The sequence below is a fragment of the Aquarana catesbeiana genome, linkage group LG09 (genome assembly GCF_042186555.1).
Source record: "Aquarana catesbeiana isolate 2022-GZ linkage group LG09, ASM4218655v1, whole genome shotgun sequence".
NCBI classification, from domain to species: Eukaryota; Metazoa; Chordata; class Amphibia; order Anura; family Ranidae; genus Aquarana; species Aquarana catesbeiana.
The window spans coordinates 313,555,638-313,568,913 of record NC_133332.1 but is presented as its reverse complement, the minus strand read 5'-3'; the positions used below and the strand labels follow the sequence as shown (position 1 = coordinate 313,568,913).

General features: G+C 40.7%; 1 protein-coding gene across 1 annotated transcript in view; it reads right to left on the bottom strand.

Annotated features, from left to right (window-relative positions):
• PAPPA (pappalysin 1) overlaps window positions 1-13,276 on the bottom strand; it is a 320,719-nt gene that overhangs the window by 156,324 nt on the left and 151,119 nt on the right. Inside the window, exon 7 of the mRNA XM_073600688.1 lies at window positions 11,363-11,858. Within this exon, the coding sequence (XP_073456789.1) occupies window positions 11,363-11,858 (496 nt within the window). The remainder of the gene's footprint in view (window positions 1-11,362; window positions 11,859-13,276) is intronic.

Here is a 13,276-nt window from a genome sequence, read left to right as displayed (position 1 = left end):
ATTACATTTTTTACTTTGGGTTTAGATACACTTTAATGTATATTAATACGATAGCATGCATGTTCTCCTCTGATAGAAATTATTTTTACTTGGAATTATGGTCAGAAAAAAAGATAGAGATATGGACATGTTTGTGGCCTATATCAGGAGAGCAGCGTAGAGCAGCTATTCTCATTCAGGGTTCCATGGAAATCTAGGGTTCTTTCCAGAGGTTGCCAGGGGTTCCCTGAGCTGTGGTTCGTTGACCTTTCATTTAAGGGTTGCTGTTGCCAAACAGCATTGATGCCAGAGCTATGTAGGTCACCACTGTTCGGAACCCCTAACCCCTATCTCTGGAGGAACCATCATGCCTCTGCCTCTGGGTGCAATGCTTGTGGCTGTCAGAGTCTTGCTATGCCTCATGGGAATTGCAGTTCTGAAACAGCTGGAGGTCCGCTAATTGCATATCCCTGCTTTAATGTATATTGATATGATATAGTGCATGTTCTCTTGTGTTAAAATGTATTTTTCTTTATTGTGGTCAATATCTGGAGAACAGCCAAGAACAGTCATTCTCAACCAGGGTTTCGTGGAACTCTAGGGTTCATCCAGAGGTTGCTAGGGGTTCCATGAGCTGTGGCTCATTGGCCTTTCATTTAAGGGTTGCTGTTGCCAAGTGGCATTGGTGCCAGAACTATGTAGACCTCACTGGTGAGAGTTTAAACCACCACTGTTCGGAACCTCTAACATTCTCTGGAGGAACCCTAGAACCCGATACTTGGATACTTTAATGTATATTGATATGATATAGTGCATGTTCTCTTCTGTTAGAAGTTATTTTTCTTCACTGTGGTCAATATCTGGAGAACAGCCAAGAGCAGTCATTCTCAACTAGGGTTTCGTGGAACTCTAGGGTTCATCCAGAGGTTGCTAGGGGTTCCATGAGCTGTGGCTCATTGGCCTTTCATTTAAGGGTTGCTGTTGCCAAGCGGCATTGGTGCCAGAACTATGTAGGCCTCACTGGTGAGCGTTTAATCCACCACTGTTCGGAACCCCTAACAATCTCTGGAGGAACCCTAGATACTTGGATACTTTAATGTATATTGATATGATATAGTGCATGTTCTCTTCTATTAGAAGTTATTTTTCTTCACTGTGGTTGATATCTGGAGAACAGCCAAGAGCAGTCATTCTCAACTAGGGTTTCGTGGAACTCTAGGGTTCATCCAGAGGTTGCTAGGGGTTCCATGAGCTGTGGCTCATTGGCCTTTCATTTAAGCATACCTCCTAACATTTTGAGATGGGAATGAGGGACCCCTACTAACAAACGTATGTAGGCACAGGACACTCCTCCTGGCACCACCCCCTTAAAGGAGAAATAAAAAAAAAGGTTAATTAAATCCACATGTTTTTTTACCACTACTATTCCTTTTTTATTAGCTTTTAAAATGTACAAATGCAGCAATTTAGAAATTGGATGAAAGGTTTAGCACTGGGAAGCACTATTTGAAAGATAAAAAGTGCATTTTATATACAACTATATGGATCAGACCAAAATGAGGGACAAATGAGGGGGAAGAGGGACAGAGGGACATTGCTCCAAATCAGGGACAGTCCCTCGGAATCAGGGACAGTTGGGAGCTATGTTTAAGGGTTGCTGTTGCCAAGCGGCCTTGGTGCCAGAACTATGTAGGCACTTTCAGGTAGGAGTTTAAACCACCACTGCTCAAGAAACCACTAACAATCTCTGGAGGAAAGCTAGGATTGCTCAGAACCGTGGTTGAGAAAGGGTGGTTTAGTAAGTTGAAACAAATTACCCTTTTGGTTTTGGGTTAAGATGCACTTTAATGTACTGTATATGGATACAATACCATGCATCTTCTCTTCTGGTAGGACCTATTTGGAATTATGGTCAGAAAAAAGTCCACAAAACATGTGCACATTGTCAAAAAAGAAAAGTCCCTAAAATTCCATGACTTCCATGTCGGAAAACCGAAAGCACTGAATGATCATGAACCTTCTCAGTTTTTTGAGAGTAATACTTTCTGGAGGGGGGGGGGTCCTATCTCGAAAAAAAAAAAAACAACCCAGTTCTAAAGGGCACATTCATAATTATTAACACCGTAAAAGGTCTACATGCTTGTGGCCCTCCTTCAATAAGAATCAGTTTAGTATTTTTTAAAGGAGACAGATTATTTTTTCATTTAACGCCATAAAACAAAAAAAAACAAAAAAAAAGGGTTCAGCTCTTAACCCTGCAAAAGCGTATAAGACAAAGTCCAAGCGGGGTGTGTATTTACAACGCGCCAATCGATTTTTTACGGAATCCCAACACAATATATAATAGGTGGAAAAAAAAAAATATGCCGCACTATTACCTAGTTCTTGTCCCTCCAGTGTTTATCCAACGTGGAGAACATGTGAAATCAATATGCGTAAGTAGAAAATATTCGGGTTAGAGTTTGTAACTCAAATTTCAGAATGATAAAGGCAGAGAGTCTGATTTGTAAGGAATGTAATTCTGTTATTTTAACTACAGTAAAAGTCTGAAACTCATTTACAATGAAAGAAAAAAAAAAAAAAATAATAATAATAATACTGGTACATAGTGAAGCCTGGTAAAAGAATGTCGGAGTATATTGGGGGCAGTCTGCATTTTTTTTTTCTTAGTCGGGCTAAAGTCATCTCTTAGGAATTCTTTCATAATTCAAACCTCACAAGAGGACTTTTTTTTTTAACATTTTAACTCTTTAACTTTTTTTTTTTTTTTTTTTTCTCTCCAGCCAAAACGACTTCAGTGCAATGAATTGGGATTGGTTGAAGACAGTCGCGTCTGACATAAGCAATGTAAATGCTGCATTGCCAAAATAAAAGAATTATTTTGACAGCATTGGAATGTTGCCAATACTTATTTACCTTTCGCGGCTATGACATCACATGAAGGGGTGAAATTCGGTGTTTCTTTAACCACTTAAGCCTCTTTTTGAGATTTGTTGTTTACAAGTTAAAAACTTTTTTTTGCTAGAAAATTACTTAGAACCCCCCCAAACATTATATATTTTTTTTCCCTAACACCCTAGAGAAAAAAATGGCGGTCGTTGCAATACTTTCTGTCACACCGTATTTGCGCACTTTTATTTTTTTGGAAAAAATACACTTTCTTGAATGAAAAAATAAGATAACAGTAAAGTTAGCCCATTTTTTTTTTTATATTGTGAAAGATAATGTTACGCCCTGCAATGGTATGGAGACGGGTGGGGGCCATCTTCCCCTCACTCGTCTCCATACCCAGGAAGGAGAAGGATCCGATCGCCTCCGCCGCCGCTGCCGACAGCTCCGGCACCGGAGCGCGGCGGGAGGGGGGCCACTCCCACCGCCGATAAAAGTGATCTCGCGGCGAATCTGCCACAGAGACCACTTTTATCTGAAAGCGGAACGCCCACCAAAGAAGAGGATACCGGGGTTATGGCATAACAAAGATATTCCTCTTCAAAGTTAGGACGTATATCGGCGTGCGGCGGTCCGGAAGTGGTAAAGCAGACCTTTATGCTTTATTGAAAACCTACCATGAAAGGATATATATATATATATATATATATATATATATATATATATATATATTTATTTATTATACATACAGTATTACATGTAATATATCTATATACATATATCTATATCTGTATATATCTATATAGATATGTATAGATATATATATCTATACACACAGTATCTCACAAAAGTGAGTACACCCCTCACATTTTTGTAAATCTTTTCTTCTATCTTTTCATGTGACAACACTGAAGAAATGACACTTGTCTACAATGTAAAGTAGTGAGTGTACAGCTTGTATAACAGTGTAAATTTACTGTCCCCTCAAAATAACTCAACACACAGCCATTAATGTCTAAACCGCTGGCAACAAAAGTCAGTACACCCCTAAGTGAAAATGTCCAAATTGGGCCCAAAGTGCCAATATTTTGTGTGGCCACCATTATTTTCCAGCACTGCCTTAATCCTCTTGGGCATGGAGGTCACCAGAGCTTCACAGGTTGTAACTGGAGTCCTCTTCCCCTCTTCCATGATGACATCACGGAGCTGGTGGATGTTAGAGACCTTGCGCTCCTCCATCTTCCGTTTGAGGATGTCCCACAGATGATCAATAGGGTTTAGGTCTGGAGACATGCTCGGCCAGTACATCACCTTTACTCTCAGCTTCTTTAGCAAGGCAGTGGTCATCTTGGAGGTGTGTTTGGGGTCGTTATCATGTTGGAATACTGCCCTGTGGCCCAGTCTCTGAAGGGAGGGGATCATGCTCTGCTTCAGTATATCACAGTACATGTTGGCATTCATGGTTCCCTCAATGATCTGTAGCCCCCCAGTGCCGGCAGCACTCATGCAGCCCCAGACCATGACACCCCCACCACCATGCTTGACTGTAGACAAGACACACTTGTCTTTGTCCTCCTCACCTGGTTGCCCCCACACACGCTTGTCACCATCTGAACCAAATAAGTTTATATTGGTCTCATCAGACCACAGAACATGGTTCCAGTAATCCAAGTCCTTAGTCTGCTTGTCTTCAGCAAACTGTTTGTGGGCTTTCTTGTGCATCATCTTTAGAAGAGGCTTCCTTCTGGGACGACAGCCATGCAGACCAATTTAATGCAGTGTGCGGCGTATGGTCTGAGCACTGACAGGCTGACCCCCCACCCCTTCAACCTCTGCAGCAATGCTGGCAGCACTCATACGTCTATTTCCCAAAGACAACCTCTGGATATGACGCTGAGCACGTGACCTCAACTTCTTTGGTCTACCATGGTGAGGCCTGTTCTGAGTGGAACCTGTCCTGTTATACCTCTGTATGGTCTTGGCCTCCGTGCTGCAGCTCAGTTTTCAGGGTCTTGGCAATCTTCTTATAGCCTAGGCCATCTTTATTTAGAGCAACAATTCTTTTTTTCAGATCCTCAGAGAGTTCTTTGCCATGAGGTGCCATGTTGAACTTCCAGTGACCAGTATGAGAGAGTGAGAGCGATAACACCAAATTTAACACACCTGCTCCCCATTCACACCTGAGACTTTATAACACTAACGAGTCACATGACACCAGGGATTGTGAGATACTGTATATAGATATAGATATATATATTAAAGAGTGTTTTTTAAAAAAAAAAATAAATAAAATAAATACAATTAAGTTCCCAACTTTAATCTGGTATTACAGCAGACTGGAAGGGCTAGAAGCATCACAAGGAGCCTAACAATGTTTCTGCAGTCTTTGTGTGCGATGACAAGGTACATGCATATAAAAGAAGAGAATAGAGTGACAGAGAGGTGACCTTCTCTTTTCACTGTCACATCATAGACTGGTGGAATGACAAGACCTCTAAGTGTTACTTCGCCCAAGCAAAGAAAAAAAAAAATCAGGTCTCCTGCCAGGCCAGACACGGCTGTGCTGTGTGGCAGAGCTGTGTAAATCTCAGGACGGGATGTAAAAAAATACAAACCCTTTGGCAGGTAAAACAGCTCCCATATGTGCAAAGTAAGCTGTTGGTCTGGAGTTCAGCTTTAAATCCGAGGAAAGTGTAATTTTTCCATCATGGAGCGTTGAAGAGAAATGTGTCCCCGAGAAAATAAAAAGTTTATCTAACGTCAACAGGAACTATGCAAAGTATGGAAGTTATGCTACATGGGAAAATCCATATCAGAGAAGGAGTTCCGATCACAGTGTGCTCATTCATTCTGGTGATTATGACAGCCGGAAAAATCGCCCCGAATGTGTACTTGAGGGAAAAAAAGGGTGGATTAACTGTACTATTTGTTTCCACTCCATCTCCATATAGGTCACTCAAGGACAGAGTGTTAATGACACAATCATTGTGAGAGGCCCCTTTATTTCATTCTATTGAAGAGACCCTGTCTCCAACAGTTTTTTTTCCTGTATTTTAATTCCACCGGTATCTTTAAGTTGCCAAATTGCCAGTATACAGGGCTTTGCCTTGGAAGAGTGCTCTCTTTACTGCTGGTGTCAAGACCAGGACCAAGACCTGGTTCTATGACCTCTGCTGCGTCCAGCAGTACCTCTTCTTGCTGAGCCACCTGAGATGCTGGACAGCACCTTGCCTGATCCTCAAACAATCCTGCCTTGTGCCTTGTTTCTTGTGAACCTTGAACTCTTTGCTCCTTCCATGAACCTCCTATTTAAGCCATGCCTTTGCACTTCCTGTTTGCCAAATTATTGTGATCTTCTCCAGCCAAAATCTCGCTCTTGTCTTTCCTGCTGTTGTCCGTATCTTTACTACTACTACTCTTTACAGACCTTGAATTGTGCCTCAACTATGCTTCCACTCAATCCCAACCAGCAACCCTTTATTACCGACCTGTGGCTTGTTCATTGACTACACTTCCGCTTCCACTCCCAACCTTCAACCATTCTTTACCGAACTTTGGCTTGCTTGCCGACTACGCTTCCGCTCGATCCCAACTGGCAACCATTTGTTACTGACCTTTGTCTTATTTCTCGACTATGCTTCTGCTTGATCCCTACCTGCAACCATTTGTTACAGACCTTTGGCTTATTTCTCGACTATGCTTCCACTCGAACCCAACTGGCAACCATTCGTTACTGACCTTTGGCTTCTTTCTTGACTACACTTCCATTCAATCCCAAATTGAAACCATTCATTACTGACCTTTGGCTTGTTCCTCATCTATGCTTCTGCTTGATCCCTACCTGCAGCCATTCATTACCAACCTTTGGCTTGTTCCTCAACTACGCTTCCTCTCAATCCCAACCTGCAACTATTTATTACCACCCATTGGCTTGTTCCTTGACTACGCTTCCACTCAATCCCAAACTGCAACCACTTGTTACCGACCTTTGGCTTGTTTCTTGACTATGCTTCCACTTTATCCCAACCTGCAACCACTTGTTACCGACCTTTGGCTTGTCTATCAGGAGCTCTGGTGAATACTGGTTAGTGCTTAGACCCCACACCTTAAGGTGAGCAATCCCAGGAGACAGCAGGGCCCAGCCTAGGATGGAAACCTGGAAATGCAGCCTTACAGCACAAAAAAAAGGAAAAAATAAGTAGGATGTGGGCTAGAGAGAGGAATCACGGCACATTTCTTATGATTGTTAGCTCCATCTAATGGCCATAAGGTGGTATTTTCCTAAAATACCTAAATCAGGAAAATAATGCATAATGGCCACTATATGGCACTAACAATCATAAATAAACCTAGTAAATAAAATACAGTGATTTTTTGTGACGACTTGAGACAGTTACACAGAAATTTGTTTTTTAAAGGACCCTTAAGATTGACAGAGGAATATATTCCTTTCACTTAGAACCAAGCCCACTATCTCCTGGATCTTGGGTGCTGGCTGGAAGAGAGCCGTTCATGCTCAAAACTCCAAATAAAAGAACAGACAGCCAACATCAAGGCTTTATTCCAGCAAAGATCTTGGCCTTGGTCCCCACCAAGAGAACATGTTTCACCACTCATGGTATAGTCTTACCAAGCCTTGAGTGGTGAAATACATTAGAGTGGGAGGTCTCTTGGTGGGGACCAATGCCAAGGTCTTTGCTGGAATAAAGCCTTGATGTTGGATACATCGTCGGTGTGCGGCTGTCTATTCTTTTCTTTAAAGTTGTTTTTAATTTAGCAAAGACCTTGGCCTTAGTTCTCACCCAGAGACCTCCCACTCTAATGCATTTCATGTGTTAAAGTGGAAGATCTCTAGGCCGGGACCAAGGTCAAGGTCATTGTTGGAATAAGGCCTTGATGTTGGATATGCCATCAGTGTGCGGCTGTCTATTCTTTTTCAGGACTCAAGGCTTAGTCTTACAGATAGGACCACAAGCCTTGAGTGGTGAAATGCAATAGAGTGGGAGGTCTCTTGGTGGGGACCAAAGTCAAGGTCCTTGATGAAATATGGCCTTGATGTTGGATACATCATCGGTGTGCGGCTGTCTATTCTTTTCTTTGGAGTTGCTTTAATTTAGCAAAGACCTTGGCCTTGGTTCCCACCCAGAGACCTCCCACTCTAATGCATTTCATGTGTTAAAGTGGAAGGTTTCTAAGCGGGGGTCAAGGCCTTTGCTAGAATAAAGCCTTGATGTTGGATACATCATCAGTGTGCAGCTGTCTGCTCTTTTCTTTGGAGTCCTTTTTAAGATAGCAAAGACCTCGGCCTTGGTTCCCACCCAGAGACCTCCCACTCGAATGCATTTCATGTGTTAAAGTGGAAGGTTTCTAAGCGAGGGTCAAGGCCTTTGCTAGAATAAAGCCTTGATGTTGGATATGTCATCGGTGAGCTGCTGCCTGCTCTTTGAAGGTGGTTTTAAGATAGCAAAGACCTTGGCCTTGGTTCCCACCCAGAGACCTCCCACTCAAATGCATTTCATGTGTTGAAGTGGAAGGTTTCTAAGCGGGGGTCAAGGCCTTTGCTAGAAAAAAGCCTTGATGTTGGATATGTCATTGTTGAGCTGCTTTCTGCCCTTTTCTTTGGAGTCGGTTTTAAGATAGCAAAGACCTTGGCCTTGGTTCCCACCCAGAGACCTCCCACTCGAATGCATTTCACGTGTTAAAGTGGAGGGTTTCTAAGTGGGGGGTCAAGGCCTTTGCTAGAATAAAGCCTTGATGTTGGATATGTCATTGGTGAGCTGCTGTCTGCTCTTTTCTTTGGAGTCGGCTTTAAGATAGCAAAGACCTTGGACTTGGTTCCCACCCAGAGACCAACCACTCTAATGCATTTCATATGTTAAAGTGGAAGGTCTCTCGTGGTTTGGACCAAGGCCAAGGTCTTTGCTGAAATACAGCCTTGATGTTGGATATGTCATTGGTGTGTGGCCTTCTAATCTTTTCTTTAGACTCATAACTAAAAAAGTACCCCTAAGTAAAAAAAAAAGTAAAATAAATAAATAAAGAGAGAGAGAATTTAGACTGATTCATGTGTGACATAACATGCTAGTCAAATTGAATTCAAAGGAAGGGTTTTAAGTATTCAAACCCCTTTAAGTCCTTAAATAAAAGAAGACTTGAATTAAAGCTTCAGAACTATTATCTAATTACAAGGCATTGTTGGATCTTGGCTTTGACCTTAATTCATTTTGAGAGTTACATTTGGATGCTTATTAAACAGGCCTGGATGGGTATCGAAAATCCTCTCAAGCAGGTCAAGCTTATATAAGAAAAACTCTTCAAACAGAATAAGATAATACAAAACCAGAGAAATATGAAATGACGCAAAGTTAATGAAACATATATAATGGGCGATACGGGATTACAAATTATGGGGTTTAGTGCTATAATACAAAACATTTGTACTCTAGCTACATTATCATTTTTGGGGGGATTTTGGGATTGTGATCTGATGTTTTCAATCAGCTAATATACATTTAGGGTGATTTCTTCTATTGTTTAAAATTACCGGGATTACAGCGGTGGACGATGTAGGAGCACAGAAGATATCTGCTGCCAGCTTGGACTTAAGCCTCCACTTGTACTACAACTCTTCTTTAAAGTGTTTGTAAAGGTCATTTTTGATTTTTGATATTTTTTTAAAATTATACTTAACACCTCTTCTGGGGTCCCCCACCGGCTCTCTTGGCTCCTCCTCTTCTGTGCGTGCCCCCATAGCAATCCGATTGTATGCTGTAGCATTAACAGTACCCCTCACTGGCAACATCTGAGATAAATAATTTGGGATGGTGTCCACATGCTGGTGGCCATATCGTATATTTGTTGGATTCATATGCATAGTTACATAGTTGTTCAGGTTGAAAAAAGGCACAAGTCCATCTAGTTCAACCCAGAAAAAAAAAAAAATACGATCTCATATACACAATCCTTCACCCACAGTTGATCCAGAAGAAGGCGAAAAACCCCAGCAAAGCATGATCCAATTTGCTCCAGCAGGGGAAAAAATTCCTTCCTTATCCCCCCCTCCCCGTGAGGCAATCGGATTTTTCCCTGGATCAACTTTACCTATAAATGTTATTACCCAATTATATTTTGTACGTTTAGGAAAGAACCCAGGCCTTTTTTTAAAGCAATCTACTGAGCCTGCCAGAACCACCTCTGGAGGGAGTCCATTCCACATGTTCACATCTCCTACTGTGAAGAAACCTTTCTGTATTTGGAGATGAAATCTTTTTTCTCTAGACGTAAAGAGAGACCCCCCCCCCCTTGGCCTTTGTGATGACCTTAAAGTGAATAACTCAACACCAAGTTCACTATATGGACCCCTTATGTATTTGTACATGGTGATCATATCTCCCCCTTAATCTCCTCTTCTCAAGAGAGAATAAATTCAGTTCCTCTAATCTTTCCTCATAACTGAGCTCCTCCATGCCTCTTATCAGTTTGGTTGCCCTTCTCTGCACTTTCTCCAGTTCCCCCGATAACCTTTTTTGAGAACTGGTGCCCAAAAACTGAACTGCATATTCCAGATGAGCAGGAACACAGTTATTACCTCAAGTATGGGGTGATCATATCTCCCCTTAATCTCCTCTTCTCAAGAGAGAATAGATTCAGTTCCTCTAATCTTTCCTCATAGCTGAGCTCCTCCATGCCTCTTATCAGTTTGGTTGCCCTTCTCTGCACTTTCTCCAGTTCCCCCGATAAACTTTTTGAGAACTGGTGCCCAAAAACTGAACTGCATATTCCAGATGAGCAAGAACACAGTTATTACCTCAAGTATGGGGTGATCATATCTCCCCTTAATCTCCTCTTCTCAAGAGAGAAAAGATTCAGTTCCTCTAATCTTTCCTCATAGCTGAGCTCCTCCATGACTCTTATAAGTTTGGTTGCCCTTCTCTGCACTTTCTCCAGTTCCCCCGATAACCTTTTTGAGAACTGGTGCCCAAAAACTGAACTGCATATTCCAGATGAGCAAGAACACAGTTATTATCTCAAGTATGGGGTGATCATATCTCCCCTTAATCTCCTCTTCTCAAGAGAGAATAGATTCAGTTCCTCTAATATTTCCTCATAACTGAGCTCCTCCATGCCTCTTATCAGTTTGGTTGCCCTTCTCTGCACTTTCTCCAGTTCCCCCGATAACCTTTTTGAGAACTGGTGCCCAAAAACTGAACTGCATATTCCAGATGAGCAGGAACACAGTTATTATCTCAAATATGGGGTGACCATATCCCCCCTTAATCTCCTCTTCTTAAGAGAGAATAGATTCAGTTCCTCTAATTAATCTTTTCTCATAGCTGAGCTCCTCCATGCCTCTTATCAGTTTGGTTGCCCTTCTCTGCACTTTCTCCAGTTCCCCCAACATTTTTGAGAACTGGTGCCCAAAACTGAACTGCACATTCCAGATGAGCAAGAACACAAGTTATTACCTCAAGTATGGGGAAAAACAACAACTTACGTGTCTAAAAATCGCCTGTGGTGACCAGAGATCCTAAAAGGTGAGCCATCTTCAAAAGGAGGGTCTCGAAGCACCTTGTAGTGAATGGAATTGCACTTCGCACACAAGGGACAATTAGGCACTGAAGTGATCATAGCTGCATCGATCTCCATTAGGTTGTCCTTGGTATGGATCTGGATGCCGTACATCTCCACTTTCATGAAATTCAGCTTAATGGTTAGAGGAACATCACAGAAGATCTTCTGAGGTCCCAAGTGCAAAATCTCTCCACTGACTAAGAGGATTCTGACGTCCACCTCGGCTCTAATGGTATGCGTTTCTGTGGTAATAAACGTCACCCAGATTGTAAGAGTTTGTGGGACCACCGGGTACGAAAACTCCAGCTGCAGATAGCATCCAAGAGGTTCAGTGCATGCAGGAGGGACAGAGTTGTCGTTGGCACCGGGGCTCCACGTACGTACGCTTGTTTCACATGGCTGTTCCACGTCAGGCCGTCCTAGAAGACACAGAATCCATATTTAAAACGTATGACAAAAATAATTTGTCAGTTTAAAAAAAAAAAACTATTCGACAGAAATAAAAAATATTTTTCATTCACTTGAATACCTAGTATCACAAATTTGTAGAATTTTTGTATGGTTGATTATTAGACATAATTCGACAAATTTTGTTAATTCAGAAAATATTCTAATTAATGAAAAACCCGTTTAACGAATTTTTCCAAAAATTCGTAAAATTCATAAATCTGTAAATTCGTAAATCCGAAAATGTGAAAATCCGAAAAATTCCAAAGAACGAAAATCTGAAAATAAGAAGAAAAATCCAAATATTTGAAAACACAAAAATTTAAAAAATCCGAAATAACGAACTAACTAACTAATAATAATAATAATAATAATAATAATAATAATAATAATAACTATTACTAACTATTAAATTATAGGTATTGGAATTTCCTATCAAATTTGGCTCTTAGTGAACGTAACGAATACAAATTTTTCCAAAGTTACAAATTATCCGAAATAATGAATGTTGCATCTCAACGAACGGAACGGAACTAATTAAAAATAATAAATAATACAGGGGGTCCCCTAGTTACAAACATCCGACTTACAAACGACTCCTACTTACAAACGGAGGGAGATAACAGGAAGTGAGAGGAAATCTACCCTAGGAAGGGAAATTCACTCCTGTAAGAGCTATTATGGGAAAAAGGTACCTCCACTGATGCTTTATCACCAAGGCTTGTTTCCACAACAACCCACAATTTTCAAAATCCAATTGCCATTGGGACAGAAAGTGAGGTGAAATCTTCTGAACAGGGGCACACACAGCAAAACAAATGTTACAGGGGTGATAACCCTTCCCTATGCTATGCAAAAATCTTAAAAATAGTTTTTTTGGCTGGAGCTACACTTAAAAAATGTACCTGTTCCGACTTACAAACAGATTCAACTTAAGAACAAACCTACAGACCCTATCTTGTTTGTAACCCGAGGACCCCCTGTAATAATAATAAAAAAAAGTGTTATTATTAATATTTATTATTAATTTGCATCTAAATGAATGGAACGTAACTAATTAAAAATAATACATATTAATGATAATAAAAAAGTTTTATTATTATTATTAATTCGTTACATTCCATTCATTTAGATACAGCATTCGTTATTTCGGATAATTCGTAACTTCGGATAAATTCGTATTAGTTACGTTCACTAACGGCCAAATTTAAAAGGAAATTCCAATATGAATTATCCGAAATAATGAATGCTGCATGTAAACAAATGGAGCGTAACTAATTAAAAATAATAAATAATAACAATAAAAAGGTTTCATTATTATTAATTATTATTATTAATTCATTCCATTCATTTAGATGCAGCATTCATTATTTCGGATAATTCGTAACTT